The 22,254-nt window shown below is 32.1% G+C and overlaps 5 protein-coding genes across 8 annotated transcripts in view; 3 read left to right on the forward strand and 2 right to left on the reverse strand.

Moving 5' to 3' along the window:
* bun (TSC22 domain family member bunched) overlaps positions 1-4,195 on the forward strand; it is a 34,762-nt gene extending 30,567 nt beyond the window's left edge. For all 3 annotated transcript variants that reach the window (XM_070636425.1, XM_070636428.1, XM_070636426.1), the window contains one exon: positions 877-4,195. In XM_070636425.1, the coding sequence (XP_070492526.1) occupies positions 877-1,188 (312 nt within the window). In that variant the 3' untranslated portion in view covers positions 1,189-4,195. The remainder of the gene's footprint in view (positions 1-876) is intronic.
* Positions 4,116-9,797, reverse strand: Oatp33Ea (Organic anion transporting polypeptide 33Ea). The gene is made up of 11 exons (XM_070636429.1): positions 9,685-9,797; positions 7,973-8,246; positions 7,671-7,885; positions 7,363-7,607; positions 7,165-7,270; positions 7,073-7,088; positions 6,911-7,013; positions 6,532-6,848; positions 6,311-6,469; positions 5,933-6,105; positions 4,116-5,609 (listed from the first exon to the last, which is right to left on the reverse strand). The coding sequence occupies exons 2-11, from the start codon at positions 8,160-8,162 to the stop codon at positions 4,779-4,781; spliced, it is 2,355 nt and encodes a 784-aa protein (XP_070492530.1). The 5' UTR covers positions 8,163-8,246; positions 9,685-9,797; the 3' UTR covers positions 4,116-4,778.
* A 155-nt stretch (positions 9,798-9,952) lies between these two features.
* On the forward strand, positions 9,953-13,360 carry Oatp33Eb (Organic anion transporting polypeptide 33Eb). Its single transcript, XM_070636406.1, has 10 exons — positions 9,953-10,170; positions 10,235-10,423; positions 10,493-10,649; positions 10,812-11,527; positions 11,593-11,626; positions 11,772-11,804; positions 11,875-11,897; positions 11,958-12,443; positions 12,500-12,686; positions 12,739-13,360. The coding sequence occupies exons 1-10, from the start codon at positions 10,089-10,091 to the stop codon at positions 13,058-13,060; spliced, it is 2,229 nt and encodes a 742-aa protein (XP_070492507.1). The 5' UTR covers positions 9,953-10,088; the 3' UTR covers positions 13,061-13,360.
* Positions 13,093-15,468, reverse strand: SC35 (SR family splicing factor SC35). Its single transcript, XM_070636407.1, has 6 exons — positions 15,273-15,468; positions 15,112-15,206; positions 14,920-15,030; positions 14,793-14,858; positions 14,306-14,567; positions 13,093-13,724 (listed from the first exon to the last, which is right to left on the reverse strand). The coding sequence occupies exons 1-5, from the start codon at positions 15,324-15,326 to the stop codon at positions 14,387-14,389; spliced, it is 507 nt and encodes a 168-aa protein (XP_070492508.1). The 5' UTR covers positions 15,327-15,468; the 3' UTR covers positions 13,093-13,724; positions 14,306-14,386.
* Positions 15,469-15,719: 251 nt separating this feature from the next.
* eRF3 (eukaryotic translation release factor 3) lies at positions 15,720-19,074 on the forward strand. 2 transcript variants are annotated; one of them, XM_070636409.1, is made up of 11 exons: positions 15,720-16,042; positions 16,236-16,306; positions 16,426-16,546; positions 16,619-16,765; positions 16,838-16,983; positions 17,056-17,258; positions 17,324-17,594; positions 17,669-17,755; positions 17,825-18,001; positions 18,074-18,242; positions 18,310-19,074. In XM_070636409.1, the coding sequence occupies exons 1-11, from the start codon at positions 15,862-15,864 to the stop codon at positions 18,351-18,353; spliced, it is 1,617 nt and encodes a 538-aa protein (XP_070492510.1). In that variant the 5' UTR covers positions 15,720-15,861; the 3' UTR covers positions 18,354-19,074. The 2 variants fall into 2 exon arrangements, with proteins under 2 accessions (XP_070492510.1, XP_070492511.1); XM_070636410.1 differs by having other exon boundaries at positions 16,429-16,546.
* The last annotated feature ends 3,180 nt before the right edge of the window (positions 19,075-22,254 follow it).

A 22,254-nucleotide genomic window follows, 5' to 3' on the forward strand; every position in this document is an offset into this window, starting at 1 on the left:
TCATTCATTTTAGTCAGATCTGGAGTAGTCACAGTATTTTGTCATAGTAAGGTGTTGCAAATTCACTATAATTTCTACACCGGAATGCATATAATTAGTTAGGACTTTGTTGTGTATTGTGACAGATCAAATAATAAAGGCTATAAAGATATTATTTATTATCAACCTAGATCAACAAATATTTGTCATCAAGTGATGAGTTATGATTGTAAACATTAATTTAATTATATCTAAACAATGGAATCTTTGTTGGTGATTTTTCTGACTAATTTAGAGCGAAATTCTCAGCAACACAACAAATTTTCCAGTCTATGACAAAATGTAGATGTTGTGCTGTGTAAAACAAGCTGAAAGAAAATTCATGAGTTACTTATATGCACGCTCATATGATTGCGGTGCACTATTGCATTATTTATTGTTGCTACCATCAATATGTTGCCATAATTATTAACTAAGAAAGAAACGAAAACTTGTTTTAATGATATGGCAATGGCAACACGATCGATGGTTTTCTTTACGTCTTCTTTTTGGTCTTTCATCAATCACAAAACGATTGATACAAAACCAGCTGTCTGCAAGAATGATGAAAATGAGAGTTTTTCAGTATGTGATGTGCAATAAACGATCTATTGAATGTAATATGGTGATTTTAATGACTTGATGATAATGATATTTATTATCGTTTTTTATTGATGTTTGATCGGGTTATTGACAGATTTATTGCAATTTAATTGTTATTATCTATTAGATTTTCTATTGCAGTAACTCGTGCAATACGTCGATTTTCCTTTATGATGAATATTAACATTTCATAATTATTTAATTGATTTATAACTTTTAACTAATCAATTTTAATTTCTTGTAATTTCCTTTTAGGATCTCGTCAAGTCACATTTAATGTTTGCTGTTCGTGAGGAAGTGGAAGTTCTCAAAGAGAAAATCAATGAGCTTATGGATCGCATAAATCAATTGGAAGTAGAAAATACAATATTGAAAGCAAATGCTAGTCAAGAGACACTCTCACAATTAACAACGGCCGTGCCGTCACCTCCTCAACAGCAGCAGCAACAAAGTGCATCACCAGTCGTTTCGCAAAATACTCCATCACAGCCTCAACAAATTATTACACCTTCACAGCCGCAAGCTACTCAGCCAACAGGAAATACACAGAATCAGGCAGCATCCTAGATAAATGAGTTATTAGGAATTCTAAGAAATTTTTAGGATATGATCAAAAGTGTTTAGAAGAGCTAAGAGTTATAAAAATAATAATAATAATTCAATCACCCTCAAATTCGCCATGATTAGAAAGAAAAGACCATCTTCATATGGAGATTGATGTTTGGTATTAAATATTCTAGCTGCTATAACACATTATCAGGGTTGTTGTCTAGTCATTCCGGATCTAGATTTACTTTTCCGAAAAACAAAACAATGAGTTAGCACTAATTTAACAATTTTTTTGAGCCTGACTCGAATTGCATGCAATATTTGCTGAATCTAGATCAGGAACAAGTAATAAATCATGATAGCAACTCTGCAAAGTAAAAACCTGCAAGCATTGCATTGTATACAGTACTAAAAACTGAGTATAAAATACATTAAGCTTACACATTAAAACGTTTATGCTTATTGCTGCGAAAAAAGAAGAAGAATAGGAGTTAATGTGCCGCGCAGAAATTTAGTTGACTGTTCATTACGGCGAATTAATTGTGATTGAGATTATATAATTGTAAAATCTACTTTATTTAAACAAAAAAAAAATTGCAAAGAGAATTATTATCACTATTCTGGTTTAAAAAACGAAAGAAAAGTAATATTTTTATAGAAAAAAAAGAGAATGGACGATAAGAAGATTATGCAAATCAAATAATAATAATAATAACAATTATAAATATTATGATACAAAAATCACGAATATGTTAAAAAGTAAACGGAAGCAAAAAAGTTATGGGAAAAGGGTGCGAACTGACAAAACTCGTACACACACACAAAAAAAAGAGAACGATAAGCTTTGATTACATCATTATTATGATCAGTATCGTGCTAGAAGCAAGCAAGCTAATTCATATTTAAATAGAAGGTGGGCATTTAAATATGAGACGACATATAAAGTTTTATGAGAATATTTTTGCTTTGATTTTAACTAAGAACGATATTTGCTGTTCAATAAGCAGAAGGAAAACATGATAATTGTACATACATAAAACAATTGTTTTAAATACACTCACATATACACACATACACACACACACAATAGTTAAATTAATTTTTTTCAAACTCAACCCCGAGCAACACAAAATGAGGAATAAACTGTCTCATAAAGGCATTAATTATAGTCATAAAAATGTTTGTTACATATCTTTATTCGATATCAGCCATTCAAGTGTTAAGTTGACTTTCATAAGACAATTCAGATTGAGATAATGTAGTGTCCAGGAAGACAGAGCTTAAAATTTGGCAAGTAAAAGTGATTGGCTAATAATGCGGATATTAGAGTTTTAATAAACCGTCCAGTGACCGACATTTTTTGTTCAAAACTTAATGACCTTCTTATTGAGTGTCTTATTACAACCTTTTTGACTATCAAAGTAACTTTCATTTAATCGTCAAGTAACTTTTCATTTTGTATTGCTTGGGATACAAAAAACAGTCTACATAACACATGTTGACATGCTTTCTTTACTGTGTAATGAACGAATTTTTTGTTTGTCAAGATAACGAATAAATAAAAAGGCTAAATGATGATGAATTAACAGAATGTAAAATTATAAGCATGCAGCATGTAAACCATAGTATTTTCTTAATAGACAGAGATATTTATATCAACTCAATTATTAAGACATGAAACCCTTTAAACACATATACACACACATAAATTATTAATAACCAATAAATTATTATCCAAATGATGAAAAATATGTTGTTTCTTTAAAAAACACGCTTCAATTTAGTGTAGGAAGTGCTATAATATCGAAGTGCATAATTCAGGACTGTTAAAATTATGTCTATAAGAACTATAATCACTTGATGTGATAACAGATCCATTTCCTTGAAGAGAAACTCGTTGAAATTTTTTGATCCTTAATTCCCTAACAGACAATGAGCATGCTCACCTAAATGAGCATGTCCGGGGTTTTGTAACGACTATGCAATTTTGTCAGCATTTTCAAGTTTTATTGGAAATTGAACAATTGCTAGAAAATCCACAAAACACTACAACAGCCAAAAACATTTTGTAATTGTAAGGTTTTTAAAATCTAAAAAATTTGTATGGCTTTAAAACACATTTAACAATGAAAAGTTAAGGATCAAAAGATTTGAATGAGTTTCGTCCATCAAAATCCATTTAAAAGGATTTCCTTTTCAAAAATAGTATTTGAAAATATAGCAATTTATATTGATGTTGCAATAAGAGATGAAACAAAATTATTCCGATATTTGCATTAACATAATACATATAGCACTTGATATTTTTGCTATAAAAAGAGATGGAGATTAGATAAAAAAAAATTTGATGGATAATCCTAGAAAGTGTGTACGAAAGCTGAAGGACCTCATAAACACCGCTTAACAAGTTCTATAAAATGTTTAAGTTACGGTACAGATTTAATAATTTATTAGGACATAAGTCTTGTAAAATAGCAAGTGTTGTTCATAAGTGTATTAATTAATATAATAATATTAATAATCATGTTTTTTGATTGTACATAAAATGGAAATTTAAAATTGAAGGAATTTAGACCTAACTGAAGAATATTGAAAAATGATGAGGAAGTCATAATCTTTTTTTTATTTTTTTATATTTCCGCGTTTCTGGCTTAAATGCAAAAAAAAAAAATTAATTAACAAAATTTTCTTTACTTTCCCAAAGAATTAAAAAATTTTATATTTTATATCTACATATATTTTGGTGAATCCAATTGCTATTTTTATGGTTTACACGATTTTTTTTTATTTTCTTCATTGTTAATCAAATTAAATTTTTCATTACATTAATTATTTTTTTGTTCTTATTAAAAAAATATGGGCTGTGCTGAAAAAAAAATTAAATGAAAGATGTTTTTTTGTGAAAGAAGTCAAGAATAGATAGGAAAGAATGAAAGATTAAGTCATCATTTTTAAATATATATTTTAATGTAATGCAAAAATACAAAAAAAAACCACAATAAAAAAATGATTCAATAAAAATTAATTACAATAAATCTTTCTATTAATCAGTGGTGGGCAACCTTTTATGTGTCGTGGCACACTTTGGTGCAGGGGTTTAGCCAAAAAAACTTACTAGGGCGGTCTGAAAAAATTTCAAAAATTAAAAAAACCGTTACAAAATTACTGTTTTCCAATTTTAAGAGAAGGGCCCTAATTAAGTTGTTCCTAATGCCCCCATCCCACGTTCCTGCCTTGGTGGTAAGCCTCGACACGAACGGAAAAGGCTTAAGAAATTCTATATATACCAGTGGATAAAAGCTGACTAGGGTTGGCCAAAATTAGATGCGCAGGTCTGCGCAACTAAATTAGATTAGATGCGCAGTTTTTTGCATTTATTCAAGCCTGCGCAGCTGTATGCGCACCTTGAACAATGGAAACCAGATCAATTTTGGCAAACCCTAGGGCTGACTTAAGCTAAATTTCACCGATACACAACAAAGTGTAGAAGTGCAAATGTGAAGCACCAGACCCCCTGTTTTGACATGTGATCGATTTTTCCGGTTTTTTGTTCTTTGTGCCACGCCACACAGGTTGTCCACCACTCTTCTATTTAATTACAGCTTAATTTATTTCTTTGTCATATTTTTCATATTTTTTCTAGCCCTTCGTTGTTCATCCATCTCCTCATCTGTACGTTCTGTATAGAGATCCAGATGTCGTCCATTTTTCCACACAAGAACATCAAAGAATACACCAATTGATGTCAAAAAGAATGCTGTCAAGTTGACATAATATCTAAATAATTTCTGATCGTAAAGTTGACAATTTCCTTTACGACCACTACATTGTTCAGTCCAAACTATACATGTCTCATCGATAATACGTCCATAGAGAATTGGACCAGGAATTAGAGCGAATAATGATACAAGCATAAGAATCAGTCCTTGAGTTACACTCTTATCTTTGATAGATACACAACGGAAATTGAGTAAGATGTTTCCAATACGTCCGGATGTTCCAAAACAATTTATAATTGACGAAATTAATGAGAATGCATAAAATCCAAAAGCACATCCTTTCACACATGCTCCTGGTGTCATTTTACCCCAATATTTATCCTCTTCTGTTTCTTTGTCTTGTATTGACCGCCTTGCTCGATCACTAGAACCCATTTCAGTGTAATCATAATTTACAGGCGTACTAAATAAACTGTCCTCATCACCTCCTATATCTTCATTTTCACTAGCTATTTCTAAATTATTCTTAAGTAATCCTAAAGTGCTTGCTGGTAGATCAGATGAAATACTTTCTGTTGTAGCTCTAAATGCAGTACTAAAATTACTAATGATATTTGATACTTCGTAATGATCTGTTGAATGACTTGACATAAAGAATGGGTTTTTAGTACTTGATAAGGATGATAAATGATATTTGGCACAGTCACATTGATAGTATGCCTGAAAAGAAATTTATTATTGGTATTTTCATTTCTTGTATACCCGATCGGCACACATTGTAATGTTGCCACCACGTCGTCGAGACGGTTGTATACAACACGGTTGAAACATGTGACAGCCACAAGGGGAAAAAACCAAATTTGCAAACGGTTTTGGCCTTTGAAATTCTGCATCATTTGCCGAAAACAACCAAATTTGCAAACAATTATCAAATTTGGCCATGTTTTAGCATACCACTTGGTTCTAAGTATACTACCGCCTCGTCGCCTTGGTAGCAACATTCAATATGTGCCGATCGGAATATTTTCCAATCTAGAACTTACTTTTCTTTGTTTCGAATACATTCTGCATGATGCAACACATGGACTGAAGAACGTATCACCCGTCTCCTCCAAACAAACGGGTGTGTAAGGAATTCCGGAACAGTAACAATCGTTATTACAAGCTGATGTCAAGTTTAATCGCCTGTTTACAATATTTAATGGAATCTGTCCATCTACAATAAACAACGTAAGTTTACAATCAACAAGCTCCATTTAAGGCAATTATGAAGCAATTTGAAGCGATAAGAAAGCAATTGAAAAAGCAATCGACACACTAATCAATTGAACGATTAAAAATAATTGCATTGAAGCTGAATGAAACACATTTTCAAGTTCAAAAGAAATGTTGACCTTGTATAAATCATAACATATGCTTACCTGGACATGTGAGGAACAAGTATACAAGCTCTCCGACCATAAACATAATTCCAACAATGACATTCCACATGAGGATTTTTGATGTGGATGGCTTTGCTTTAGTTATCACTATTCCAGATACTAAGAATCCCATGACCATTCCCATAAGTGTAAATGGACCTAAAAATATTCATAGAATTTCAAACATCACTTAAATGGCACAAGTTTCATTGACTTCTCACCTGTTATAATTGTAGCATCAGCAGCACTTTTATGGAATTGCACTTCAAGATATTTACTCATGTATGTAAAATATGCGGAAGCTCCCAATATGTAGAAAATGCCACTTAACGTATTATACATTAAAAGCTTATTCTTAAAAAGTCTTATTAAGGTTTTAGGAAGAGTCTCAATTGGAGGAATATCAGTTAAACTTCTAAAGTCATTTATGCTTCCTATATACTGTTCCGCATGCGGTAGATTATGTCTTAGTGGCAACGAGTCTTCAGAGAATAGATCTTCTTTTGATTTCATCATCTTTGGGGTTTCGTCTAAATTTCTGCAGGAAGTAAGTGAATTTTATGATAAAAATGAGTGATTACTTCCTTTATATTCCCATACCTTAGCTTTTCTGCATCTGGAGATGATTTCTTTGGTAATTCCTTTGGAAACAAGCCAATTAACACAGCAACGATCATCAATGCAATTCCAATAAAGACCCAACCTGATTAAAAATATCAATCATGACTTCATACATAAATCATAAAATGTATCACAACATACCTAGCCAGTAAGCACCCTAAATACATATGGTAAGAGATAAATCCATTATAATCTCATTGACTTCAAATTATGAAGTATGTTATAATATTTACCATCCATCGAGGATCAGTAGAATCTATAAGTGGTGTCTTTGTGGGATCAATATATATTTTCAAACACGCATATCCAATAACAAAGCCAACAGCTGGTCCGAAAGTACTAGATAACACATATTTTCATTATCAGTTATTGTGTTAATTTATCAGTGGATGTACTCGATTATTACTAATAATTATGAAGTTGATACTTACCGTAATGAGAATGCATATGCCAACAAGATTGGTGTATTCTTCTTCTTGGTAACTCCATCATCCAAATATGTTTGTCCTAATGCATAAAATAAAGTATTTCCAACACCCAATACAAATTGAGATAAGAATATAAGAATCAATGGAAGCATAGTTTTGATCTCGTCATCACATTGATGTTCACTTGGTTCATCTATACACAGACGATTTGACTTTCGTTCCATTTTTATTTTCTCCGAGTCATCAATCTATTCCAATAAGTTAAAGATCAAAAGTTGAAAAGAAATAAATCATATAAGCTTGTTACTTACTGTAACATTTGATGAGTCTAAATATTCCTTAGTAAGTTTGAGAGCATCATCTCCAGCGCCATACAGGAAATGTGGCATGGCAAGGATAAAGCAACTAATGGAACAGAAAACAACACCGATGGCGATAAAACGTGGTCGATTGCTTTTGCCTCCAATATAAGCCAATATGACACTTAATAAAATTTGTGAGATCTCATTCCCGGATAATATTAAACCTGCAAATGTGATTAATTGAATTTAGCTGTCTAGCTTATCTAAAATATTAAGGTTACACGAACTAGAAGCATGTACTTATAACTCACCTGTTGTTTGACTTGGAATCTTAAATCTTTTCTCGATCGTCGGTAGTGTAATGACCAGATAGATGTATCCCATAGCTTGAAAAATTCCAAGTATTCCATAGATTGCTATGAACGATTTTGTATTAGCAAATCGTTGCAGGAACTGGGGATACCAATTGAACATCCCACATAGCGTGTTTGGTTTTGCCATTTTTGAACTATGGACACGAAAAAAAATTGAAAGTAGATTTGAACTTAGGGATTGATATTCAACTGCATGTGTTTTCTTTCAAGTCTGTAAGCGAAGTGGCGAAAACAAAACATTTATGTTATTTTATATTTGCTATCAGAAGAATTATCAGCGATTGATAAATAAATATCTTAGACCTATTGAATCTTATACTACAATAGTATTTTATCATCTTTGTGTTCCTTATCGTTTACAATACTTCTTACATTGATTATCGTGGCCTTGATTACTGTTTCATTTTAGGGTTTAAATACTGATACAATTCATATCAGTAAGCATGACTCTTGAAAATGTTTACGATTCTCAATACACACTTTTGTATTAGGAATGCTTCATTGGGTCATGATCCGAAATGTTTGTAAGTTCAATTGCCTTTCCAATTAGGTATTACACATGTTATCTTGCTAGTCAAATCCATATTTTGATTTATTTTGTTTACAAAACTGACTACTGATGATCAGTTATGCTTAATAGAAACAAACTAGACGGAAAGGCATTTTTTACTACATTATAATCTCTAAGTTCCAGTAGAGTTTAATAATAATAAGACTTAAATATTTAAAACAAAAATAGAATAAACTGCAGTTTTCTACAGATTAGTGAACAATTGACTCGTTCTATCATTTAATAGTCATGCTTGAGCTTCGCTCGTCTGGATTAATTATATTGAAGATTCTTGCGTAGTTCATATAAATAGGGAAATGAAACCGAGCGGCACAATGCAGTGAGCAGCATTTTTTAACGTCGGAATGGATCGAATTGAAGGTTTCCGGAAGTCGATCGACAAATTCTCGAAATTCTCGGAAATCTCGATCTTGGTATCTGCATCGTGAACCCTTAATCGAAATCAGCTGTCACGATGCCGCGTTTCCGATCGACACAAATTAATAATGGCAGACAATTGGTTGCCATATGACTTCCAAGTGGTGTTAACATGAAACTTAATATCCGCGCGGCAATGGCCCTTCGTGCGCCCCTGTCAAGGAAGTAATTAACAAGAAAGTTCTCACTTGGACGCCATATGGCAACAATATGACTGTCATGAATAATTTGTTTCGATCGGGCATGCCAACTTATCGTCTTATATTGATACGCCGAGATAGCGGCGCATTTCCCAAGAAATATCACAGAACAGAATTCAGCGTAATCTCGGAATTTAACATTGTCTACACCTCTCACATCCAGCCACAAGAACTAGGACGAAGTTATTCTTTGATGCACGCAACTAAGCTTCACATGAACTTAAATATGAATCCGTTAAACTTTCAGTACAGCTAGACACTGCATGCCGCGGTATTTCCATCACATCTTTCTTAATAAGTATTAGCCATTAATTGATAATTGAGGGTAATCAAAACATGACCTTTTCATTTCTTTTAAAATTTTACGCGACGTCACTTATTTTAAACAAAAAATTAAAGCTTGCAAGGAATTTCGCTGATAATTCTTATCGTCATTGTTTAATAAAATTTTAAATCAGAACCTATTTCCAGTTTTCTCTACAAATCGTCCATACACTCCGACTGTCCACACAAAACTGACTTTTGAAGTCAACTTGAGAGAGTAACTGATTAATGTCAATCTTCAGAAATTAAAAAAAAGGAAAAAATTTTCACTGATAAACGTGTGCACACATATTAATGATCGTATAGCTTGTTGCTGTCTATAAAATCACTATGAAATGTAGGATGATAAGGCAGCGTTATGGTATCTTATCGAAGATAAGGAACGATAAATATGAAATTCTATTATAATAACAGTTAGGTGGTGGCTATGAAAGTGTCAAGACATACAGCACAACTTTTCCTTCAGCCATTTCATAATTTAAATTAATTTAATTAACAAAAGTTGAAATTTTCGTAAAAGGAAGTGAATTTTCATTGTAAAATGATCCGGCCATCTTCACTTTATCGCTCAGATTCGCGAAGACAGCCAGCATTAGAAGCTAATGCTAATAACATTACTGAAGGTACACTTGATGTTTGATAAAGTTCTATTTACTCTACAAAAATGAAATCATACTTTTTTGGTAGATTCTATTGACTGCGGCATTATAGCTTTGGGTTGTTGCAATTCCCCAAAATGTCAGAAAATGGGAAATAAGAGGACATTCACAATCATCTTAGTGCTATGTGGAATAATTCAAGGAGCAATTGAGTCATATTTTCGAATATCTGCTAAACAATCAGCGTTGACTCATGACTATGATCCAAGAATCATTGGTATGTTGAATGTGTTAGTGAGCTATGATAAAAAAAAGCATGCTTGTCTAAAAATATTTTTGTTTTTAGATTGGTTGATAGTCACAAGTGGAATTTGTCAAGGATTTTTTGCAATTTTTGTTGCTTATTGGGGTAACAGGATTCACCGTACAGGATGGTTGGGTGGACTTTTCATGATTCAGTCGTTTATGTGTATTTTGATTATAATCCCAACTCTTGTCCATCAGTAAGGAACATTTAATAACAGTGGTGGGCAACCTGTTATGCCTTGATTGAAACCGCACACGGCATACGGTTCATGGCATTTTTACCGGCACACAGGTTGCCCACCACTGCTCTTTAACATACACGTGCGTTTGATAATCTTACATTCTCTTTATAAATTCAGTTCCGATGATAACAACACAATTGGCGCAATCGAACTTTCAATGTTGTGTGTTCGACAGAAAATGGAAAATTTGACAGTCAGTGATTTACATAGCTCAACAACATTAATTCTGTTGTTTGTATTACAATTTGGAATTGGACTAGGGATCATAGCATTCTATACACTTGGATTCAGTTATTTAGATGACAATGTTCATGAACATGAATCACCAGGTCTTATTGCAGCCGCACTTGCTGCTAAATTCTGGGGAACACAACTTGGATCTTTAGTATCATTAATAGTCGGTTGGACTCCATTTGGCTGGTTCTTAGGATGGGTCATTTTGGCGCCAATTTTATTCATTATTGGATTTTTGGCAGTGATGTTCCCAAAAAGACTATTAAGTACTGTAGTGAGACAAGCAGCCAATAATATTCTAGAAAGTTCTACAAACTCAGCACATGCTACACTATCGAATGTGAAATTCCTAGCTGATGTAGACTTCTTTCCATCAGTAGCCCGAGTATTCACAAACAAAATTGTCATTTTTAATATTTTTGCTGCAGTTTTTGTACAGACAGGATTGATAAATTTCTTTAGACACGAGACAAATTACTTACAATCAAGATTCTTTATTCCGACAAGTGAAGCGGATGGATTAAATAATGAATGGACTTCACAGCTTGTTGTGAATTTAATGAAACCCCCAATGTTGGCGCTGTCAATTCTTGTATCAGGTACCTTCATTAATAATGTCCATTCAATGGAACTTTTAATTATTTCCTAATTAACTCTTTTTTAGGTCTAGTTATTGCAAAAGCCAATCCGAGTAGCAGGTAAGCCAAGCTTTAATTTTGATTCCACTTTTTATACTAAGCTGTATCAAAGAGAGGAACGATTCTGATGCGTTACTTCAATTAAATAAATTGAAAAATTGGCTGAGATGTATAGATAAATCTACTATTATTCTCTCTTTTTTAGAAAAATTGTAACATGGAATATATTTGCATGTAGGTATGTACTGCATATAAAATTTGTTTGCTCCATACATTTTATATTCTAATTCAAAACTCTGTCATTTCAGTCTTGTGGTCATCTTCTTTATTGGTGAGCAGCAATATTCTTGTTCCATCTAGACAGCACCTAACCATGTTCCTTTAATTCCAGTATCAATCTTCTTAAAATGCGAGCATTCACCACTTGCTGGTTCATACAGAGGAAAAATTGTCAAACCTTACTGTGCACATTCCTGCTTATGCTCTGATAATACACCATTCCTGCCTGTTTGTCCTGAAAATGGAATTCAAACTTTTTACAGTCCATGTCATGCTGGATGTGGTGCTGAAATAATGCTTAATAATGTAAAAATGTATGGAAATTGTAGTTGTGGAGCTGATATTATGCTTCCAATGGAAGATACGATCGCAACAGAAGGCGCATGCAACATGTCAGACTGTCAACCATATTGGATAGCCTTTCATGGACTTGCTGTATTAGCTTCTGCTCTTATTGCATCCACTTTAATCGGAAAGATCATTATATCCTTAAGAGCTGTGCTACCTCAAGATAAATCATTGGTAATTGGCTTTGAACTGGCACTTCTTGGAATTATAGTCTACATACCAGGAAAGTTGGGATATCGTGTTATAGCAGGTTTGATACTTTTATGAGGTGTTAAGTATAATATTTACTCAAGTATATGATTCTAGATAAGACTTGTCAGTATTTTGCACCGGATGGAATTACATGTTTCCTACACGAATCGCCATTATTTGGGAATTGGATGAATGTTGTAACTGCATTGCTTATAACTTTGGGTATAATATTTGAAGTAATATTATTGTTCGCTGTGGGTGATTTGATGCTTTATGGCGATGAGCTTGAAGATGTTTACAGGTAAAGCAATTGCTATACATTCTGTCACTTAGTATAATTATGTTTATTTTAGACCAATTGAGATGAATACATATCGAAATGGAGATTCTGTTAATCCACCTCTTGATGACAATCCTCCTCCTAACACAGCATTACTACAGCAAATTACACAAAGTGCTGAACAACAACCTGAGAGTTCACCCGGTGGAGTTACTTATGCCCAAATTCAACGTCATAATGCCACTAATAATGAGAATCTTAACTTCAATTTACAATCACAGAGAAGTGAAACAGCTTCTGTGGCATCTGACTATCGTTCTGTTTCTTCTGGTTATGTCAATTTACCACCAATTACATTGAGAAATCGACCACAAAGTCCTGAAACAAGCTTTTGATAGAAATAACTCACAATAATAAACTATTAGTGTTTAAGTTAATTCATAGAATGCTTTATTCATACTATTAAGTTTTATGCATTATAAAGTTACTTACCTTGTTGACACATGCTCTTCAGTTGATCCTCAAGTATTTATCTCCTAGTCTGTAAAATTATTCTTGAAGCGATATCCAAAATAGATTTTTAGGGGCATAATTTTGTGGAAACAGAAATTAATTATGAGATGAGCATGAAAAAGTCGCGTTAAACAAAAAAAATAAACAATAAATAAGATGAGTGTAAAATAATAAAGAACAAATGACTTGTTAGTATGAGACAGCACCAACAGCGAAGACTTTTTTTTTCAGCACGGGAACACTTTTTTTTTCTACAGCAAAACACAGGTAACGGCAAAAATCCGATTACTTCCAAAAACAACACCGATATCCATTCTCCTATCTCTCTCTCTCTCCCCCACTTCCAATCATCAGCCATTATCCCAAAAAATTCACCACCACATCATGTACTGCGACTGCAACTGTACAGCAAGCTATCAGCTTAAGAGAAAATTGTCTCCACAGTTTAACAGCAGTAGCAGCATATGTACTGGAATCAGCATGCTTTTGTACTCTTCAACAACACGAAACAGGACATTTATTCACCGCCAAAATATCGGCAACTTCCTGTATGTATGTAAAAGTAGAATATTATTTTTTATTCTTTCAAAATTGATTTCATAATGGGTAGGTATATATATTCTGTTTTGTATTCTTAAGTATTAAAATTTATGTGTCATCTAATCATAGTAAAGAGAAGATAGGCGAAAATAAAGAATTTTTTTAAAAGGAAGTTTTGTTTTATGCTGCATTAATTCTAAAGTTACACAATTGTCTTAATGGGATATAGAAGAGGTATGAAAAAAGTATTTTGAAAAAGCACAACTTTCTCTATTCTTTAACTAAATTACATAAAAAAACATATTCCTTGTGGCTTGATCATCATAATTATTTATCCAATATTGATTGTTTAATTAAAAGAAATTTAATTCTTTTGGTTTTTTTAAAGTTGAATTACATTTAGAGAGTTGTTAAGTGACATTCAGAAAATATTATTTGAAAAAGTGCTTAATTATTATCTAAATAAATTTTATCAAGTATCATATTTCTACCATCAATATTACTCGACATCTTTTATATAGTAGTATAATATTGAAATAAGGGTTGATTGATAAAAAAAAAAGAAATTAATTGAAATACGATTGTACCTTTTCTTTCATTAAACGCATATTCATTTTTCAAGCATTGTTTTGTTGATTTGTTCAAAAAAAGCTGCTCCAGTAGGCCGTTTATTCACGACTTTGACTGCGGTTTCTGCGAACTGGGGAATGCTCACGAGAAGACTTGCTTGCACTACGGCTTCTTGAGTGGCTGTCTGATCGTCGTTTGTTGTCACGGGAGCGTGATCTGTCACGGCGACGTTTTTCGTAGGAAGGTGAGCGTCTTCGGCGATCTCCCCTTGATCGAGATCTGTTGAAAGATGAAATAGAATTAGTGATCAGCTTAAGTTTTTAAAACGAATTAGTTTGTCAAAGATATGTAATTTTAAAATTCAACAAAATCACATTAACATCGCGACGCGTCGGGAAGACACATGAACAATGGACAAAAAATATATGTGGGAAGATACTCAAGTGTCTTCTTATAAATCATTTTCAAGTCAACAAACAAGATTTCCTTAAACGAATTACTCACCTACGACGACGGTCATAACGTCTTCTTTGTGGAGATGTTGGTCTTCCGTATCTTGCCATTTGTACTCTGTAGAAATCAAATAACGCTTAAAATTTATGTAAATTAGGGAACAAAAAAGTTTATATACCTCAACTCCCTTCCATCAAGAACTCGTCCATCCATTTCTTGGAGGGCTTCCTCTGCGTCACGTTTTTCATAGAATCGAACGAAAGCAAAACCTCGACTTTCACGAGTATGACTAAAACAAGCGGATTATAAAAATGTTTTATTGGGGGGTCTCATATTTTTTAAAAACACTTTTTATATGCAAAATACTTACCGGTCTCTGGGAATGTATATGTCACCGACTGAACCACATCGTTCAAAGACTCGTCTAAGATCCTCAGGTGTAGTGCGATAAGTCAAATTATCAACCTAATTTAAAAAGTTTAAAAATAATAAAAAAAAATAAAAAATGGAGGAAAAATGTGCATTTCTTACTTTTAATGAAATCATTCCTTCAATCTTGGGTGGGCCGCGTGCAGAATATGACATTATACAGGTGATTATGTTAAAAATTCTATTTAATTACACTCAGTGTTTACTGTTGTTTGATAACTAATGAAATTAATTTTTTTAACTTTTTCACTTCTCGCTTTTTAAGTTTGCAAATTAATGCCCCTCAATATCCGTGGGAAAATTACTTAATCCCGAGCAACATAAAATTTTATGTCACAAACTTTCAAAATGAAGCTACCTCATAATGCCGTTGTGTCACTCGGGACCAAACTTTTGTTAATTATTTACATCAAATTGGCTTGATTTAACAAGATTTTATCATAAAAAACTAAGTAGTCTATGTATCATAGTAAGAAAGATTAATTAAAGCTATAAATGTTCTAAAAATTGGCAGCATAGACGCAGAATCGTTCTAAGGGGTATGCAAGACTTAAGAAAGTTCAAAGAAACACATTTTTTGTGATTAAAATAAATTTTTTAATTTAACTTTGCTTTCCTTACAGTGAAGGTTTTTCCTTTGTTTTTCCAGTCGCTTAATAGATAACGTCAATACAGTTTATCAATAGTGAAAATGGAAAACGATCAGGAAATCCACAAAATTGGTTCACAATTTTCAACTTTAAATGTTAATGCTGTAGAATTTGTTCCAAGCTTCGTTGTTTCGGCACCAAAAGATATAGAAACAAGTATTGAAGATCCACCACCTTCAGTCCAAAGTAAGCCTGTTGAAACACCAGAGAATAATGGAAATGGTATGTAGTAGAAAGAGTGTAAAATGAATTTAATCACGCAATAAAAAAATTGCCACATCAAATGTCTCAGAGAAATAATGTACCTCTAAAAAAGAAATTTTTGACCTATTTCATCGTCGAAAGAAAAAATCTTAAAAATCATGAGATTATGTTCAAGTTTTAACATAAAAAATTCTCTTTTAATTAACAATAGTTGCTGAAAATGAGCCACTCGATACTTGGGACGAAGAGGAAACGATTTTGACTCCAGATGGTGAGGACGATGTAAGCAAAGTTTAATGCTATTTAAAATGTCTTTTATGCTTCTTAAAAACTATAAAACTAACTAACTTTTCTTTTTTATCTATAAATTTCTTCCGATTCTCATAAATAATTCTCTAAAGCAGGACATGGAGACAGAAGACGATCCTTTACCAAAACCATCAACTAAAAGAAAACCACCGAAAGTGGAGGAAAGCTGTAGCAAGAAGGAGCATGTAAATGTTGTTTTTATTGGACATGTTGGTATGTTGTTGCAAAAACTTTTTATTCTTTTCTGAGTCATAAAAAAAATTATTCAAAAAAATATTTATGTAGATGCTGGAAAGTCTACGATTGGAGGTCAAATTATGTCTCTCACGGGCATGGTCGACAAACGTACATTAGAAAAATATGAACGGGAAGCTCGCGAGAAATCTAGAGAAAGTTGGTATCTCTCGTGGGCTTTGGATACAAATCAAGAAGGTAAACTACTCTACAATTACTACTCACAGTATGAATTATATAATTAATTATCACGTACAATTACGATGATAGAGCGAGATAAAGGCAAAACTGTCGAAGTTGGTCGAGCATTCTTTGAGACTGATAAAAAGCACTTTACCATCCTTGATGCTCCCGGACACAAGAGCTTCGTTCCTAATATGATTGGTGGTGCTGCTCAAGCTGATCTAGCAGTTTTGGTAAGTATACAAATAATTTACATATTCATATTCACGGTTAATTAAAATATTCTTTCTATTGTGTAACTAAAGGTTATTTCCGCCCGAAAAGGAGAGTTTGAAACAGGATTTGATAGAGGAGGTCAAACTCGCGAGCATGCTATGTTGGCAAAAACAGCCGGCGTCAAACACTTGGTAGTTTTAGTCAATAAAATGGATGACCCAACAGTTAACTGGGAAGAAGTGCGCTACAACGAATGTAAAGATAAAATTTTACCATATCTTAAAAAACTTGGGTAAGCCTTTTCTATTCATCATGTAGACTTAGCAAGTATTTTTATTGTCATGCAATTTTTTATAGATTTAAAGCAAAGGATTTGACATTTATGCCGGTATCAGGAATAACAGGACAAGGGCTTCGAGATACGATTGACAAAAATATGTGTCCGTGGTATGACGGTCCAGCATTCATTCCGTTCATTGATGACCTCCCCTCAATGAATCGCAAAACCGACGGTCCATTCATTATGCCTATTGTCGATAAATATAAGGACATGGGAACTGTAGTAATGGGAAAGGTTGAAAGCGGATTAGCGAAGAAAGGACAAAATTTGTTGGTAATGCCTAACCGAGTAAGTAAACCTTATTGCTGATTGTTATTAATTCTTTGATTAATCAATTGATACATTATAATTGTTTATTATAGACTCAAGTAGCAGTCGATCAATTATGGTCTGATGAAGAAGAAGTTACATCAGTAAGTCCTGGTGAAAATGTAAAAATTAAACTCAAAGTAAGTTCAACAAACATGATTTTGTAACAAAGAAATATTCATTAATAATTGTAATTAATTTCTGTTTAGGGTATCGAGGAAGAAGATGTTTCTCCTGGTTTTGTTTTATGCGATGCTTCCAACCCAATCAAAACAGGCAAAATTTTCGATGCCCAAGTAGTTATTTTAGAGCATAAATCAATTATCTGTGCAGGATACTCAGCCGTCATGCACATTCATTGCGCAGCTGAAGAAGTAACTGTTAAAGTAAGTTTAAATCGTTGATAGAAATTGTGACTTGTGTCTAACATGATATATCTTTTTTTTGCATCCAAACAGGCCCTTATTTGTTTAGTAGATAAAAAATCTGGTGACAAATCGAAAACACGACCAAGATTTGTAAAACAAGATCAAGTTGCAATCATGAGAATTGAATGTTCGGGTATGATTTGCTTAGAACAATTTAAGCTCTTCCCACAAATGGGTCGATTTACATTGCGTGACGAAAGTAAGAAAGAATGGCTTTTTTTTCTCATAAAGAATTTAATAATTGAATGATGAATTTTTTATTGCAGACAAAACAATCGCCATCGGAAAAGTGTTAAAAGTTATTGAATAAATATTTGCGCTCTTTTACAAGTTACTATAATGGATATAAAAAGAAACATTTTTTATACAATTTGCAACAGGAAACACACAAAAGAAAAAAAGAAAACAAAAAAATGAAAAATAAAAAAAAAAATCCTTGTAAGCTTATACATCTGAAACATGAAAAAGTTTGGCTTTTTCAAATCTTCCATTTTTTTTCTTCAAAAAGGAATCTCGGACATTTCGCGAGCAAATTTAAATGCCTCAAATTCCTCGATAACAAAATTTGTTTATATTTTTAAAAAATACCCAATTCTCGAGTAGTTTTTCAGTTGTATGAACAATCTTATTTATATCCTTACTACTAAAATGCATGAGTACATTTGAGGATGAAAAAAAATGTTAACGATTTTTCGTAATTCCAAAAATTGGAAGTTTTGAGAAATCTCAGTAAAAAACCAATTCTAATGTCAAAATAAAAGGAAATTGTGTAAATAAGCACATTTAAAAATTAATATGCGATGTAAAAGATCATATACAGGCATGATAATAATATAATAAATGATGGCATGTTAAGTGATCTTGTAAAGAATAACCAGAGTCTGAAATGATTGAATTAAATTTTAATCATTTGAGTCCTTTGGAAGAACATAATGAATTGTTACATTGCTTTTTGCTTGATGAATCCTTAAAGAATTTTCATTCGTATCGTTTTGAATTAAACAAAAAATAATACAATTTCATCTCCTTTATCCCGTTTTCTTTTATATATTTATTAGTTAAAAAAATCAAAAACTAAACTTTTTTATGTTTTAATGGCAACAAAAAAATTACTGCGTGTACAATGCTTCTATGCCATTTTATGAAAGTATGAGGAACAACAAAAAATTCTTATTTAAATTTAAACAATATTTTGATTAGCTATATAAACTGAAAAATTAATGGACTGATTTCTCAAAATGTAGATGATCATACCTTATTAACTCTTATCTCTTCAAGATAATTGCATATTTTATGATTGTGTACTTCTGTTAAGTCAGTCGACTAGTTTATTTTAAAAATATCGAAATTTTCTTCTGAATTATTTTTTATTACCTAACTGGATGGAAAGTTCGTTAGCAATAATAATTTTTCACATCATCGCAAATAAAAAAAAGGGAAAAAAATGATTAAAATGATAAAAAATTTGCTTTACTCTCCTTTATATATACATTTATGTCCACATACATTTATACTATAATCATTAAGTTTTTTGTTAGCAATCTTAAAAATTCTCTTGGATAAAAAATATTATGTCATGTCATTTTAAAATGAAGAAAATTTTGATTTAAAAATTATAAAAAAAAAAGAAATCTTGAAAGCATGACGATAATAATAAAGCAAAATGATTTAATATCATTAAAAACTATCACATAAATGTCTTGATTTTTGTTTCTTTATTTCAGCTTTTGTTATCAATTTTCAGTATTAGAAGGTCTTTTGAGTTTATTTACTAAATGTACTAAAGGGTCATTTACTTATTGCGTATCGCTCTGAGGCGGGTAGGTCGAGATTTGGTTACGTAGGGGTTTAAAAAGAAATCAAATCTTAATTAAATTTGAAATTTGAGCAAAACATATCCGGACACTAATGTGGATTATACTCTAATTTAAATTATCTACATCAGCTTTAGGGAATATCTTGAAATTTTTGAAAGTTTCCAAAAACACAAGGTTACACAACATGTTGTGCGGACAACCTATGTCTCAAGTGACACAAAAATGACAAATTTTGTCTCATGAGTTGTCCGCCTCTCACAACGCAACATATCTTTGTTGATTTTGAATAGGACTAGCGACAAAGTAATATGTAATGTTGATATACATATTCAGAAAATTCGACTCATGATAACTCGACTCCATACAAAATCAGAATTCTACACATAAAGAAACTCAAAATATTCGTGTTAGAAAATGAGATATTTGTAACAGTTTAAGAAAAAACAATTTTTTTTTCAATTGGAATATTCATTTCTGTATAACCTAATAATTGAATGGCCCCTAATGACTAATTCTAAAATATTGTAGCCTACTTGGATAAGACCTACTTTTGCAATGTGAAATATTATCTTCACGTAGATTAGATGCGTGTTATGTAAGAATTCTCAACGTGATAATTATGCGCATTATGTATAAAACTATTCACAACGTGGTATCGCGCACTATGTTTGAAATATTTTTATTAATGTGGTTTGTGGTTTGACAAAGCCTTCGAGTTGGGAAACTTAATAATTATTCAAGTCGTGCGATTTGTCAAGATTTGATGTTTCTTGCTTCAATTTGCAAGTGGAAACCAGCGTTAGAGCTTTAGGAGAAATCTATGCGAGGTCATGGATCACAATGCGAAAAATAAACAATCCAGTATGATACCTTATATTCCCATTTAAATACTTCTAGTTATAAATAATATTTATTCACTTATTGGGCATATAAATTCCAAATGCTGTAATATGAATTGGATTTTCAATTTTTTAATCAAGGACTCTTCCCTTGGGAACCTGCAGTTTCTGATGCTTTTAGCTTACAAAAATTTAAATTTATCAATAATTTTACTTTCACCAATTTTATGCAGCTCTAACAAAATAACAGGTTAGGTTACTCTATTGCTGACATCCATGCTTGTTTGTCTCTAAAAAAAATTTCTAATAAAAAAAAATAGCAAAATCTCAAATAAGCTGCAAAAATATTCATATGCACATGGCATGCACTAAGTCGCGAGCATGATTAAAACTGCATAACCAGTTTTCTTCTTATTTCTCTTTTGACGTATATTTTTTCTAATATTTTATAATAGAGCTTCATAACATTTAAAGTTAGATATGTTTTTCATTTCTGCACATTTTGCCTTTGCTGCTATTTCTAATACACGTACGAAAATACATAAAAGAAAATTAGAAAAAATGAGCGTAAAACACCACGAAATGAGCAGCAGCATCAAAAAAACATAGACACAAAAATACAAAGTGTGATGTGTTTTTGGACACAGCAATCAGTCAGCATGACACATTATATTCATGAATGAAATATGACAAAATTAATTTAAAGTTCCATAGATGACAAAGTTGCATACTCAATTGCAATACCAGTCAGAAGAGAAAGAAAGTGCACTGCAATTCATATATGAACGATAGTAAGGTTCTCCATGCATTGAGTAGAGTTTTCTAGCAAAAAGGACATTGAACTACATGATTTTTCTATATGCGGAAGAAAAAGAGATGTTATATATATAAATGCACACATACATAATGTACATTTGAGATTACTTTTACGTGATGCGAAATGTGGAATTGTACAACTTCCATTTCATGAGACTCTAATAGAACGCATTAGAAAAACATCGTCGAAATAAAAATAAAACGCACAGTGAGCACATGGCTACGCTTACGTTTACATGAAAACAGCTGTTTTTCACATTGTGGATGTATAATCTAAAAGAAAAACATAAAAAAAAGTCGTGAATATAAATATACAATAAACATTGGATGTGTGTAGAGAGCATTAATACACCGTGGATATAGCGATGCAACAATACATCTCAAAAAGTATTAGAAAAATTGTATACATGGATAGAAAACGAAGCACATCTCACAGAAATAGAGAGTGGAGTTTGGAAAGAAAGAATTGTAAATCCTAAAAAGAACAGCCATACATTCATGTTCTCCTAATACGGATTTGATTAAGAATTTGAATTCTTTGTATAACTCTCAAACTTTGCAAATCTAAATCCTCGCATCTAAGCAATTTCTAATGGCTTTTTATGTAGATTTATGATGATAGAGAATGTCGCAGTGTGAAGGAGAAACTATAAAGTTAAAACAAATTTGTTTGTTCATACATCCAATGCTTCAGACATTCATGTTTTCCTGATCATTTCCTTTGTTTCATTGCTGTATT

Source organism: Chironomus tepperi, unplaced genomic scaffold (assembly GCF_022539635.2).
Source record: "Chironomus tepperi strain 1889 unplaced genomic scaffold, CSIRO-AGI_Ctep_v1 contig_128, whole genome shotgun sequence".
Lineage (NCBI taxonomy): Eukaryota > Metazoa > Arthropoda > Insecta > Diptera > Chironomidae > Chironomus > Chironomus tepperi.

Coding starts and splice junctions, on each gene's coding strand:
- Oatp33Ea (XM_070636429.1), bottom strand. CDS start 8,162: ATGGCAAAACCAAACACGCTATGTGGGATGTTCAATTGGTATCCCCAG. Junction 7,608..7,670: donor TAGACTCATCAAATGTTACA/GTAAGTAACAAG, acceptor TTATTGGAATAG/ATTGATGACTCGGAGAAAAT. Junction 6,849..6,910: donor CCAGATGCAGAAAAGCTAAG/GTATGGGAATAT, acceptor TACTTCCTGCAG/AAATTTAGACGAAACCCCAA.
- Oatp33Eb (XM_070636406.1), top strand. CDS start 10,089: ATGATCCGGCCATCTTCACTTTATCGCTCAGATTCGCGAAGACAGCCA. Junction 11,627..11,771: donor AAAGCCAATCCGAGTAGCAG/GTAAGCCAAGCT, acceptor TCTCTTTTTTAG/AAAAATTGTAACATGGAATA. Junction 11,805..11,874: donor TGGAATATATTTGCATGTAG/GTATGTACTGCA, acceptor CTGTCATTTCAG/TCTTGTGGTCATCTTCTTTA.
- SC35 (XM_070636407.1), bottom strand. CDS start 15,326: ATGTCATATTCTGCACGCGGCCCACCCAAGATTGAAGGAATGATTTCA. Junction 15,207..15,272: donor AAGGAATGATTTCATTAAAA/GTAAGAAATGCA, acceptor TTTTTAAATTAG/GTTGATAATTTGACTTATCG. Junction 14,568..14,792: donor CGTTATGACCGTCGTCGTAG/GTGAGTAATTCG, acceptor ATCTTTCAACAG/ATCTCGATCAAGGGGAGATC.
- eRF3 (XM_070636409.1), top strand. CDS start 15,862: ATGGAAAACGATCAGGAAATCCACAAAATTGGTTCACAATTTTCAACT. Junction 17,756..17,824: donor ATGTAAAAATTAAACTCAAA/GTAAGTTCAACA, acceptor ATTTCTGTTTAG/GGTATCGAGGAAGAAGATGT. Junction 18,002..18,073: donor CTGAAGAAGTAACTGTTAAA/GTAAGTTTAAAT, acceptor GCATCCAAACAG/GCCCTTATTTGTTTAGTAGA.